This window comes from Pseudophryne corroboree, chromosome 4 (assembly GCF_028390025.1).
Source record: "Pseudophryne corroboree isolate aPseCor3 chromosome 4, aPseCor3.hap2, whole genome shotgun sequence".
Taxonomy (NCBI): Eukaryota; Metazoa; Chordata; class Amphibia; order Anura; family Myobatrachidae; genus Pseudophryne; species Pseudophryne corroboree.
Window position 1 is genome coordinate 466423651 of NC_086447.1, and position 13917 is coordinate 466437567.

The 13917-nt window shown below is 44.9% G+C and overlaps 1 protein-coding gene across 1 annotated transcript in view; it reads right to left on the minus strand.

Moving 5' to 3' along the window:
* Positions 1 to 13917, minus strand: part of USP45 (ubiquitin specific peptidase 45) — a 478824-nt gene that overhangs the window by 39353 nt on the left and 425554 nt on the right. The window contains 2 exon segments of the mRNA XM_063917030.1: positions 3096 to 3185; positions 3188 to 3239. Of these exon segments, the coding sequence (XP_063773100.1) occupies positions 3096 to 3185; positions 3188 to 3239 (142 nt within the window).

Below are 13917 nucleotides of genomic sequence, written 5' to 3' on the forward strand. Positions count from 1 at the left end.
ACACCCATTTCGTGTCCACAAATTATCAAGCAAGGCTTTTCTTTTCTGGAGATGTCATTTTGAGGGAATGGATAAAATTATTGTAGATGATGCCCGTTCCGCCATCTTTCTCCATGGAAAATAGCCAGTAGCAAATGATTTCTTCCTTTTAAGAGGTTTTTTTTTGGATTATTGGGTTCTTTTCTCCTCATATATTCAGGGACCCTCTCTGACCAAACTTTGTGGTACTTTTTATTCCCACCAGTCCATCCCTATTACCCGAGTAGGGTCCCTGTTTTCTTTATGCAGGAGTTCGCCCCAGGAATTAGTATCAATAGTAATTCATCATTGTTGATACATAGAAGAGAAGAGAGAAACATTTTAGTTAAAAAAGAAGAATTGTATGTGACTTGGTATACGTGAATTTTTATGACCAGACAGAAAGATTAAAATAGTTAAAATGTAAAATATAAATAAATAAAAGGGGGATAACAGTGTGCATTCATAAGACATTTCATAGAGACAAGTCAATCTAAAAACCATTTCAGTTCGAAATCGACATTGTGTCCATTAGGTTTCAGGGAATTGAGGTCAAAGATCCAACGCATCTCGGTTTGTGCGAGACGCTTATCAAGATCTCTATTTTTCCAATTTGTTTTGATCTGTTGGATTCCCAGGTACCTCACAATGTGCCCCTCACATTTGTTATGTATCTTGCTGAAATGGTCCGAAAAGGGATGGCTATCCAGACCCTTGCGGATGTTATACACATGTTCCGCCATTCGTGTTTTTAAGGGTCTGGATGTTTTCCCCACATATATCTTTCCACACTTGCATTCAAGTAAATATATGACGTTTCTTGAATGACAAGTTATGAAATCCCTAATTTTGTATTTTTTTCCTTTGACTATGAATTCTGTAATTTTCCTTGGAATGTCTTTTTTAGTGGTGGTTTTACACATCAAGCAGGTGTGGTACCTGCTTGATGTGTAAAACCACCACTAAAAAAGACATTCCAAGGAAAATTACAGAATTCATAGTCAAAGGAAAAAAAATACAAAATTAGGGATTTCATAACTTGTCATTCAAGAAACGTCATATATTTACTTGAATGCAAGTGTGGAAAGATATATGTGGGGAAAACATCCAGACCCTTAAAAACACGAATGGCGGAACATGTGTATAACATCCGCAAGGGTCTGGATAGCCATCCCTTTACGGACCATTTCAGCAAGATACATAACAAATGTGAGGGGCACATTGTGAGGTACCTGGGAATCCAACAGATCAAAACAAATTGGAAAAATAGAGATCTTGATAAGCGTCTCGCACAAACCGAGATGCGTTGGATCTTTGACCTCAATTCCCTGAAACCTAATGGACACAATGTCGATTTCGAACTGAAATGGTTTTTAGATTGACTTGTCTCTATGAAATGTCTTATGAATGCACACTGTTATCCCCCTTTTATTTATTTATATTTTACATTTTAACTATTTTAATCTTTCTGTCTGGTCATAAAAATTCACGTATACCAAGTCACATACAATTCTTCTTTTTTAACTAAAATGTTTCTCTCTTCTCTTCTATGTATCAACAATGATGAATTACTATTGATACTAATTCCTGGGGCGAACTCCTGCATAAAGAAAACAGGGACCCTACTCGGGTAATAGGGATGGACTGGTGGGAATAAAAAGTACCACAAAGTTTGGTCAGAGAGGGTCCCTGAATATATGAGGAGAAAAGAACCCAATAATCCAAAAAAAACCCTCTTAAAAGGAAGAAATCATTTGCTACTGGCTATTTTCCATGGAGAAAGATGGCGGAACGGGCATCATCTACAATAATTTTATCCATTCCCTCAAAATGACATCTCCAGAAAAGAAAAGCCTTGCTTGATAATTTGTGGACACGAAATGGGTGTTTGCAATACGAAATAACTATCTGCAATGCCTAAAGCAAGTAAATCCAGAAGCACAATGTACTACAGTCGCGATCGCGCAACTTCCGGTACTGATGGAACGCACGCGACGTCATTTCCGGTAGCAGTTGGAACGCAAACCGCGACTTCCGGAAGTGAATGTCCGGTAATTGCGGAGCTCACTACCCGCAGGTGAAAACATTGCCATTAATAAAGAGGGGTATAAATAGACCACCAGGATCATACAGCCTCCATCCAGGAACTTGAAAAAGGTCACAGCTAAGTGACCGAAACGCGTTGTTTACAGACGGAGGCGACAAGGGGAGAGGACCAGTGGTGGATTCAAAAGGACTCACAAGCTGAATAAACCTGCTGCGGTGGTGCCTAGGCCAGATTCAGCCTGGGACACTGTTGCTTTTCTAAAAAGCTAGCCCACCGCAACCCTGATTCATGGTGAGAGACATTTTTTCCATTTCCACATTCACCTTCTAACTGGTCCAGCCCCACAGATGCACTTTATTTGTGTATGTTCATGTCAGTATTTTGTGTTTTAACAAAAGTTTGTACATTTTAACTTTTATTTGGCCTATTGGTTTGTTGGCCGGGAAATCCCTCTAAACAAAAAGGGATACATCTTTTAATATTTAGCGCCAGTGCAAACTACACCAAATATTTAAAGGCCTGTTAACTTGGTGATATGCTACCCAGGATCGTCTTAACAGCATTGTAGGCCCTGGGAAAAGCAATACACACCCATTCACAGGAAAAAAACTTTAACAAAAATCATGACATGTCCTTCCTGCACCGTCTTTCTGCATGCTGCCACACAGTGAATGGCTGGCAGCTCCAGCCATCCACCAATCAGCATGCTGACATCCATTTTTTGTCAGGCTGCAGGGTGTGAGGCAGGTACACTCGCCGCTCTGGGCTGTTGATTAGTGTGTCTATACGTTAAGATGGCCCTGATGCTACCACATTTTCTGTCTTGCCTGATCAGCTTGATTTTCTGAGGATCATTATAAGGGACAGCTATTGATTTTAGTCGTCACCCCTGCAATATCAGGCCAGTTGGACAGTATAAAATGTGATATGGTAGCACATGTGGGCAGCTTAACTAAGCATTGCCTGTGCAGTGCGAGTAATTGCAACATTCTCTCCATAATCATCTGATGTACAATACAGAAATACTGACCGGATGAATGTTTATTCGCATGGTTGCTTTTATATGCTTTTTTAAAAGGCATTCTGATCTTCACATATGCTACATAGTGTCCTTCTCTCTGTGCTCCACTATGCCATAAAGACTGTACAGAACGCATCTATCGTCTAACACATTCTGTTTATGTGAAGAAAAAGAAAAGAAATCAATCATTAGGTGTATTCATACTGTATATAGTCATGAAAAATAAGCCATTCTCTATCATAAGACAATCATATCTAACTGTCTTATATCTGTGACCAATATTACCTGTAATACCAAAATGCATGCACAATACTGTAGATTTAGAAGAGAAATAGATCTTACACCAAGGTAAAATAGATGCTAAATTATTACCGGGCCTGACACACAGTTTAAAGTGACTGTTATTACATGAAGATATTTTATATACCGTCAAGTAAAGACACTGAAAAACCTCCAAAAGTACAATTAATTCTATTTTATAGACTAGAGCAATAGAAAATAAAAGTATACATATAAAAGGTTTGACAGCTTTACTAAACTATTTTTGGACAGACATTGTATAAACAATAGACAAATCAATAGATATGAGATAACTATACATAAGATAAAAAAATATTATATGTATAAATGAGTATATATATATATATATATATATATATATATATATATATATGTACATACACCATATATAAAATAGATATACAGGTTGAGTATCCCATATCCAAATATCCGAAATACGGAATATTCCGAAATACGGACTTTTTTGAGCGAGAGTGAGATAGTGAAACTTTTGTTTTCTGATGACTCAATGTACACAAACTTTGTTTAGTACACACAGTTATTAAAAATATTGTATTAAATGACCTTCAGACTGTGTATATAAGGTGTATATGAAACATAAATGAATTGTGTGAATGTAGACACACTTTGTTTAATGCACAAAGTTATAAAAAATATTTGCTAAAATGACCTTCAGGCTGTGTGTATAAGGTGTATATAAAACATAAATGCATTATGTGCTTAGATTTAGGTCCCATTGCCATGATATCTCATTATGGTATGCAATTATTCCAAAATACGGAAAAATCCGATATCCAAAATACCTCTGGTCCCAAGCATTTTGGATAAGGGATACTCAACCTGTACCACTCTTGTGTGTGCGTTTCACTCTGATATACGCACGCCTTGGCCTGTGTACAACCACCTGAGGCGTGGATACATCAGAGTGTGACCGCACACCCAAGAGTGGTATATCTATTTTATAAAATGGTCCCTGTTGTGACAAAATAGTTCTATGTGGAGATAATGTAGGATGAAACAGATATTTGCTGATTCTGAAGTGGCTGCTCAGGGAAGTGTTGTTCAATTTTTTTGAATAGATCATCATTGTACAAGTCATGTTTGAGGAGGTCTGATGTGAAATTATTTCAGTTACGTGGTAAAAATAAGATTTTACTCACCGGTAAATCTATTTCTCGTAGTCCGTAGTGGATGCTGGGTACTCCGTAAGTACCATGGGAATAGACGGGCTCCGCAGGAGACTGGGCACTCTTTAAAGAAAGATTAGGTACTACATCTGGTGTGCACTGGCTCCTCCCTCTATGCCCCTCCTCCAGACCTCAGTTAGGGAAACTGTGCCCGGAAGAGCTGACATTACTAGGAAAGGATTTGGAATCCAGGGTAAGACTCATACCAGCCACACCAATCACACCGTACAACTCGTGATAACTATACCCAGTTAACAGTATGAACAACAACTGAGCCTCATTAAACAGATGGCTCAGAACAAAAAACCCTTATAGTTAAGCAAAAACTATATACAAGTATTGCAGAGGTCCGCACTTGGGACGGGCTCCCAGCATCCACTACGGACTATGAGAAATAGATTTATCGGTGAGTAAAATCTTATTTTCTCTGACGTCCTAGTGGATGCTGGGTACTCCGTAAGGACCATGGGGATTATACCAAAGCTCCCAAACGGGCGGGAGAGTGCGGATGACTCTGCAGCACCGAATGAGCAAACTCAAGGTCCTCCTCAGCCAGGGTATCAAACTTGTAGAATTTTGCAAACGTGTTTGAACCCGACCAGGTAGCAGCTCGGCAAAGTTGTAAAGCCGAGACCCCTCGGGCAGCCGCCCAAGATGAGCCCACCTTCCTTGTGGAATGGGCTTTTACAGATTTTGGCTGTGGCAGGCCTGCCACAGAATGCGCAAGCTGAATTGTACTACAAATCCAACGAGCAATCGTCTGCTTAGAAGCAGGAGCACCCAGCTTGTTGGGTGCATACAGGATAAACAGCGAGTCAGATTTCCTGACTCCAGCCGTCCTGGAAATATATATTTTGAGGGCCCTGACTACGTCCAGTAACTTGGAGTCCTCCAAGTCCCTAGTAGCCGCAGGCACCACAATAGCCGCCCAAGATGAGCCCACCTTCCTTGTGGAATAGGCTTTGACTGATTTAGGATGCGGCAGTCCAGCCGCAGAATGTGCAAGTTGAATCGTACTACAGATCCAGCGAGCAATAGTCTGCTTAGAAGCAGGAGCACCCAGCTTGTTGGGTGCATGCAGGATAAACAGCGAGTCAGTTTTTCTAGCCGTCCTGGAAACATAGATTTTCAGGGACCGGACTACATCCAGCAACTTGAAAGCCACCAAGTCCCGAGTAGCCACAGGCACCACAATAGGTTGGTTCAAATGAAACGCTGATACCACCTTAGGGAGAAATTGGGGACGAGTCCTCAATTCTGCCCTGTCCATATGGAAGATCAGATAGGGGCTTTTACATGACAAAGCCGCCAATTCTGACACACGCCTAGCCGAAGCCAAGGCCAAAAGCATGACCACTTTCCACGTGAGATATTTCAACTCCACGGTCTGAAGTGGTTCAAACCAATGTGATTTTAGGAAATCCAACACAACGTTGAGATCCCAAGGTGCCACTGGAGGCACAAAAGGGGGCTGAATATGCAGCACTCCCTTAACAAACGTCTGAACTTCAGGCAGTGAAGCCAGTTCTTTTTGAAAGAAAATAGACAGGGCCGAAATCTGGACTTTAATGGATCCCAATTTTAGGCCCATAGTCACTCCTGACTGTAGGAAGTGCAGAAATCGACCCAGCTGAAATTCTTCTGTTGGGGCCTTCATAGCCTCACACCAAGCAACATATTTTCGCCATATGCGGTGATAATGTTTTGCTGTCACATCCTTCCTAGCTTTTATCAGCGTAGGAATGACTTCAACCGGAATGCCCTTTTCCATCAGGATCCGGCGTTCAACCGTCATGCCGTCAAACGCAGCCACGGTAAGTCTTGGAACAGACAGGGCCCCTGCTGTAGCAGGTCCTGTCGGAGCGGCAGAGGCCAAGGGTCCTCTGAGATCATTTCTTGTAGTTCCGGGTACCAAGTTCTTCTTGGCCAATCCGGAACGATGAGTATAGATCTTACTCCTCTCTTTCTTATTATTCTCAGTACCTTTGGTATGAGAGGAAGAGGAGGGAACACATAAACCGACTGGTACACCCACGGTGTCACTAGAGCGTCCACAGCTATCGCCTGAGGGTCTTTTGACCTGGCGCAATATCTTTTTAGCTTTTTGTTGAGGCGGGACGCCATCATGTCCACCTGTAGCCTTTTCCAACGATTTACAATCAGCTGGAAGACTTCTGGATGAAGTCCCCACTCTCCCGGGTGTAGGTCGTGTCTGCTGAGGAAGTCTGCTTCCCAGTTGTCCACTCCCGGAATGAACACTGCTGACAGTGCTAAGACGTGATTTTCCGCCCATCGGAGAATCCTTGTGGCTTCTGCCATCGCCATCATGCTTCTTGTGCCGCCCTGTCGGTTTACATGGGCGACTGCCGTGATGTTGTCTGATTGGATCAGTACCGGCTGGTTTTGAAGCAGAGGCCTTGCCATTGTAAATGGCCCTCAGTTCCGGAATATTTATGTGTAGGGACGACTCCTGACTTGACCAAAGTCCTTGGAAATTTCTTCCCTGTGTGACTGCCCCCCAGCCTCGAAGGCTGGCATCCGTGGTTACCAGGACCCAGTCCTGTATGTCGAATCTGCGGCCCTCTTGAAGATGAGCACTCTGCAGCCACCACAGTAGAGATACCCTGGTCCTTGGAGACAGGGTTATCAGCCGATGCATCTGAAGATGCGATCCCGACCACTTGTCCAAGAGGTCCCACTGAAAGGTTCTTGCATGGAACCTGCCGAATGGAATTTTGCTTCGTAAGAAGCTACCATTTTCCCCAGGACTCGTGTGCAGTGATGCACCGATACCTGTTTTGGTTTCAGGAGGTCTCTGACTAGAGATGACAGCTCCTTGGCTTTCTCCTGCGGGAGAAACACTTTTTTCTGTTCTGTGTCCAGAACCATCCCCAGGAACAGTAGGCGTGTGGTAGGAACCAGCTGTGACTTTGGAATGTATAGAATCCATCCGTGCTGTTGTAGCACTTCCCGAGATAGTGCTACTCCGACCAACAACTGCTCCTTGGACCTCGCCTTTATAAGGAGATCGTCCAAGTACGGGATAATTAAAACTCCCTTTTTTCGAAGGAGTATCATCATTTCTGCCATTACCTTGGTAAAGACCCTCGGTGCCGTGGACAGTCCAAACGGCAGTGTTTGGAATTGGTAATGGCAATCCTGTACCACAAATCTGAGGTACTCCTGGTGAGGATGGTAAATGGGGACATGTAGGTAAGCATCCTTGATGTCCAGGGATACCATGTAATCCCCCTCCTCCAGGCTTGCAATAACCGCCCTGAGCGATTCCATCTTGAACTTGAATTTTTTTATGTATGTGTTCAAGGATTTCAAATTTAAAATGGGTCTCACCGAACCGTCCGGTTTCGGTACCACAAACAGTGTGGAATAGTAACCCCGTCCTTGTTGAAGTAGGGGCACCTTGACTATCACCTGCTGGGAATACAGCTTGTGAATTGCCTCTAGCACAGCCTCCCTGCCTGAGGGAGTTGTCGGCAAGGCAGATTTGAGGAAACGGCGGGGGGGAGACGCCTCGAATTCCAGCTTGTACCCCTGAGATACTACTTGAAGGATCCAGGGATCCACCTGTGAGCGAGCCCACTGATCGCTGAAATTTTTGAGGCGGCCCCCCACCGTACCTGGCTACACCTGTGGAGCCCCCGCGTCATGCGGTGGACTCAGAGGAAGCGGGGGAAGAATTTTGATTCTGGGAACTGGCTGACTGGTGCAGCTTTTTCCCTCTTCCCTGTGCAGAAAGGAAGCGCCTTTGACCCGCTTGCTTTTCTGAAGCCGAAAGGACTGTACCTGATAATACAGTGCTTTCTTAGGCTGTGAGGAAACCTGAGGTAAAAAAATTTCTTCCCAGCTGTTGCTGTGGATACGAGGTCCCAGAGACCATCCCCAAACAATTCCTCACCCTTATAAGGCTCTATGTGCATTTTAAAGTCAGCATCACCTGTCCAGTGTCGGGTCTCTAATACCCTCCTGACAGAATGGACATTGCATTAATTCTGGATGCCAGCCGGCAAAATATCCCTCTGTGCATCCCTCAAATATAAGACGACGTCTTTAATATGCTCTTATGTTCGCAAAATAGTATCCCTGTTTGACAGGGTCACAGACCACGCTGCAGCTATCTGCAGGTCTCAGTCTAGTACCTGAGTGTGTAAATACAGACTTCAGGATAGCCTCCTGCTTTTTATCAGCAGGTACCTTCAAAGTGGCCGTATCCTAAGACGGCAGTGCCACCTTTTTTGACAAACGTGTGAGCGCCTTATCCACCCTAGGGGATATCTCCCAGCGTAACTTATCCTCTGGCGGGAAAGGGTACGCCATCAGTAACTTTTTAGAAATTACCAGTTTCTTATCGGGGGAACCCACGCTTTTTCACACTTCATTCACTCATTTGATGGGGGAACAAAACACTGCCTGCTTTTTCTCCCCAAACATAAAACCCTTTTTTAGTGGTACTTGGGTTAATGTCAGAAATGTGTAACACATTTTTTATTGCCGGGATCATGTAACGGATGTTCCTAGTGGATTGTGTATATGTCTCAACCTCGTCGACACTGGAGTCAGACTCCGTGTCGACATCTGTGTCTGCCATCTGAGGGAGCGGGCGTTTTTGAGCCCCTGATGGCCTTTGAGACGCCTGGGCAGGCGCGGGCTGAGAAGCCGGCTGTCCCACAGCTGTTACGTCATCCAGCCTTTTATGTAAGGAGTTGACACTGTCGGTTTATACCTTCCACCTATCCATCCACTCTGGTGTCGGCCCCACAGGGGGCGACATCACATTTATCGGCATCTGCTCTGCCACCACATAAGCCTCCTCATCAAACGTGTCGACACAGCCGTACCGACACACCGCACACACACAGGGAATGCTCTGACTGAGGACAGGACCCCACACAGCCCTTTGGGGAGACAGAGAGAGAGTATGCCAGCACACACCAGAGCGCTATATAATTTAGGGATTAACACTATATTGAGTGAATTTTTCCCAATAGCTGCTTGTATATACAATATTGCGCCTAAATTTAGTGCCCCCCCTCTCTTTTTAACCCTTTGAGCCTGCAAACTACAGGGGAAAGCCTGGGGAGCTGTCTTCCAGCTGCACTGTGAAGAGAAAATGGCGCCAGTGTGCTGAGGGAGATAGCTCCGCCCCTTTTTCGCTGACTTTTCTCCCGCTTTTTTATGGATTCTGGCAGGGGTATTTATCACATATATAGCCTCTGGGGCTATATATTGTGATATATTTCCAGCCAAGGTGTTTTTATTGCTGCTCAGGGTGCCCCCCCGCAGCGCCCTACACCCTCAGTGACCGGAGTGTGAATGAGGAGCAATGGCGCACAGCTGCAGTGCTGTGCGCTACCTTGGTGAAGACCGATGTCTTCTGCCGCCGATTTTCCGGACCTCTTCTTGCTTCTGGCTCTGTAAGGGGGACGGCGGCGCGGCTCCGGGAACGAACACCAAGGCCAGTTCCATGCGGTCGATCCCTCTGGAGCTAATGGTGTCCAGTAGCCTAAGAAGCCCAAGCTAGCTGCAAGCAGGTAGGTTCGCTTCTTCTCCCCTTAGTCCCTCGATGCAGTGAGTCTGTTGCCAGCAGATCTCACTGTAAAATAAAAAACCTAAAATAAACTTTCTTTCTAGGAGATCAGGAGAGCCCCTAGTGTGCATCCAGCTCGGCCGGGCACAGAAATCTAACTGAGGCTTGGAGGAGGGTCATAGTGGGAGGAGCCAGTGCACACCAGGTAGTCTAAAAGTTTTCTTTTAGTTGTGCCCAGTCTCCTGCGGAGCCGCTATTCCCCATGGTCCTTTCGGAGTTCCCAGCATCCACTAGGACGTTAGAGAAACACACTACAGGCTGATACAACTTTGATGTAATGTCCTTAAAACAAGTCAAAATGAGGCTCAGTAGTGTGTGTGGCCTTCACGTGCCTGTATGACCTCCCTACAACCCACACAAGTGGCTCAGGTAGTGCAGCTCATCCAGGATGGCACATCAATGCGAGCTGTGGCAAGAAGGTTTGCTGTGTCTGTCAGCGTAGTGTCCAGAGCATGGAGGTGCTACCAGGAGACAGTCCAGTACATCAGGAGACGTGGAGAAGGCCGTAGGAGGGCAACAACCCAGCAGCATGACCGCTACCTCCGCCTTTGTGCTAGGAGGAACATGAGGAGCACTACCAGAGCCCTACAAAATGACCTCCAGCAAGCCACAAATGTGCATGTGTCTACTCAAACGATCAGAAACAGACTCCATGAGGGTGGTATGAGTGCCCGACGTCCACAGGTGGGGGTTGTGCTTACAGCCCAACACCGTGCAGGACGTTTGGCATTTGCCAGAGAACACCAAGATTGGCAAATTCGCCACTGGCGCCCTGTGCTCTTCGCAGATGAAAGCAGGTTCTCACTGAGCACATGTGACAGACGTGACAGTCTGGAGACGCCAAGGAGAATGTTCTGCAGCCTGCAACATCCTCCAGCATGACCGGTTTGGAAGTGGGTCAGTAATGGTGTGGGGTGGCATTTCTTTGGGGGGCCGCACAGCCCTCCATGTGCTCGCCAGAGGTAGCCTGACTGCCATTAGGTACCGAGATGAGATCCTCAGACCCCTTGTGAGACCATATGCTGGTGTGGTTGGCCCTGGGTTCCTCCTAAAGCAAGACAATGCTAGACCTCATGTGGCTGGAGTGTGTCAGCAGTTCCTGCAAGATGAAGGCATTGATGCTATGGACTGGCCCGCCCGTTCCCCAGACCTGAATCCAATTGAGCACATCTGGGACATCATGTCTCGCTCCATCCACCAATGCCACGTTGCACCACAGACTGTCCAGGAGTTGGCGGATGCTTTAGTCCAGGTCTGGGAGGAGATCCCTCAGGAGACCATCCGCCACCTCATTAGGAGCATGCCCAGGTGTTGTAGGGAGGTCATACAGGCACGTGGAGGCCACACACACTACTGAGCCTCATTTTGACTTGTTTTAAGGACATTACATCAAAGTTGGATCAGCCTGTAGTGTGTTTTTCCACTTTAATTTTGAAGGTGACTCCAAATCCAGACCTCCATGGGTTAATAAATTTGATTTCCATTGATAATTTTTGTGTGATTTTGTTGTCAACACATTCAACTATGCAATGAACAAAGTATTTAATAAGAATATTTCATTCATTCAGATCTAGGATGTGTTATTTTAGTGTTCCCTTTATTTTTTTGAGCAGTGTATATATATATATATATAGATAGATAGATAGATAGATAGACACACACACACACACACACACACACACGCGCATACACACACACACACACACACACATATATATACAGTATACAGGAAACCGACACACTCACCATACCGGGAAATGGAGTGCATACCTGCACTCACCACCCCCTGTGATCACATTGCCTAAACAATATTATACCGAGAGCCCAGAACTCACCTCAGTAAGCTCACTCACCTCAATACATCAGTGCAAAAATAAATAATGGGGTTTTAGTTCATGGATTGTACAATGCATTTAAGCTTGCAGCCCAACATCAAGGGACCCCATTTCATGGCAAGTCCTACTCTATAACCTAGACTTTTAAAAAAAAAACTGCTATCAGTGGGATCAGTTAAGGCAATGTGGTCACAGGCCAAATTTATGTACTGATGTATTGAGGTGAGTGAACTAACTGAGGGGAGTGCTGGGCTATCGGCATAATATTGTTTAGGCAATGTGGTCACAGGTCACAGGGTGGTGAGTGCAGGTGTGCGCCCCATTCCTGGGTATGGTGAGTGCGGTGGTTTCCTGTATATGTGGTTAATTTTTAATTAACCTTTCTGTGATCATAGCTTTCTCATACACGCCTTCTAAGCTCATTTACTTTAAACTAGAGATGAGCGGGTTCGGTTTCTCTGAAACCGAACCCGCACGAACTTCATGTTTTTTTCACGGGTCCGAGCAGACTCGGATCCTCCCGCCTTGCTCGGTTAACCCGAGCGCGCCCGAACGTCATCATGACGCTGTCGGATTCTCGCGAGACTCGGATTCTATATAAGGAGCCGCGCGTCGCCGCCATTTTCACACGTGCATTGAGATTGATAGGGAGAGGACGTGGCTGGCGTCCTCTCCATTAGAAATTAGATTAGAAGAGAGAGAGAGATTGTGCAGAGTCAGACAGAGTTTACCACAGTGACCAGTGCAGTTGTTGTTAGTTAACTTTTATTTATTTTAATATAATATATCCGTTCTCTGCTATATCCGTTCTCTGCCTGAAAAAAAACGATACACAGCAGCAGCCAGTCACACAGTGTGACTCAGTCTGTGTGCACTCAGCTCAGCCCAGTGTGCTGCACATCAATGTATAAAAGGCAAAGCTTATAATAATTGTGGGGGAGACTGGGGAGCACTGCAGGTTGTTATAGCAGGAGCCCCCAGGAGTACATAATATTATATTAATTTAAAATTAAACAGTGCACACTTTTGCTGCAGGAGTGCCACTGCCAGTGTGACTAGTGGTGACCAGTGCCTGACCACCAGTATAGTAGTATATTGTTGTATGTATTGTATACTATCTCTTTATCAACCAGTCTATATTAGCAGCAGACACAGTACAGTGCGGTAGTTCACGGCTGTGGCTACCTCTGTGTCGGCAGTCGGAACTCGGCAGGCAGTCCGTCCATCCATAATTGTATTACAATATATACCACCTAACCGTGGTATTTTTTTTTCTTTCTTTATACCGTCGTCATAGTGTCATACTTGTTACGAGTATACTACTATCTCTTTATCAACCAGTGTACAGTGCGGTAGTTCACGGCTGTGGCTACCTCTGTGTCGGCAGTCGGCAGGCAGTCCGTCCATCCATAATTGTATTATTATTATAATATATACCACCTAACCGTGGTTTTTTTTTCATTCTTTATACCGTCATAGTGTCATACTAGTTGTTACGAGTATACTACTATCTCTTTATCAACCAGTGTACAGTGCGGTAGTTCACGGCTGTGGCTACCTCTGTGTCGGCAGTCGGCAGGCAGTCCGTCCATCCATAATTGTATTATTATTATAATATATACCACCTAACCGTGGTTTTTTTTTCATTCTTTATACCGTCGTCATAGTGTCATACTAGTTGTTACGAGTATACTACTATCTCTTTATCAACCAGTGTACAGTGCGGTAGTTCACGGCTGTGGCTACCTCTGTGTCGGCAGTCGGCAGGCAGTCCGTCCATCCATAATTGTATTATTATTATAATATATACCACCTAACCGTGGTTTTTTTTTCATTCTTTATACCGTCGTCATAGTGTCATACTAGTTGTTACGAGTATACTACTATCTCTTTATCAACCAGTG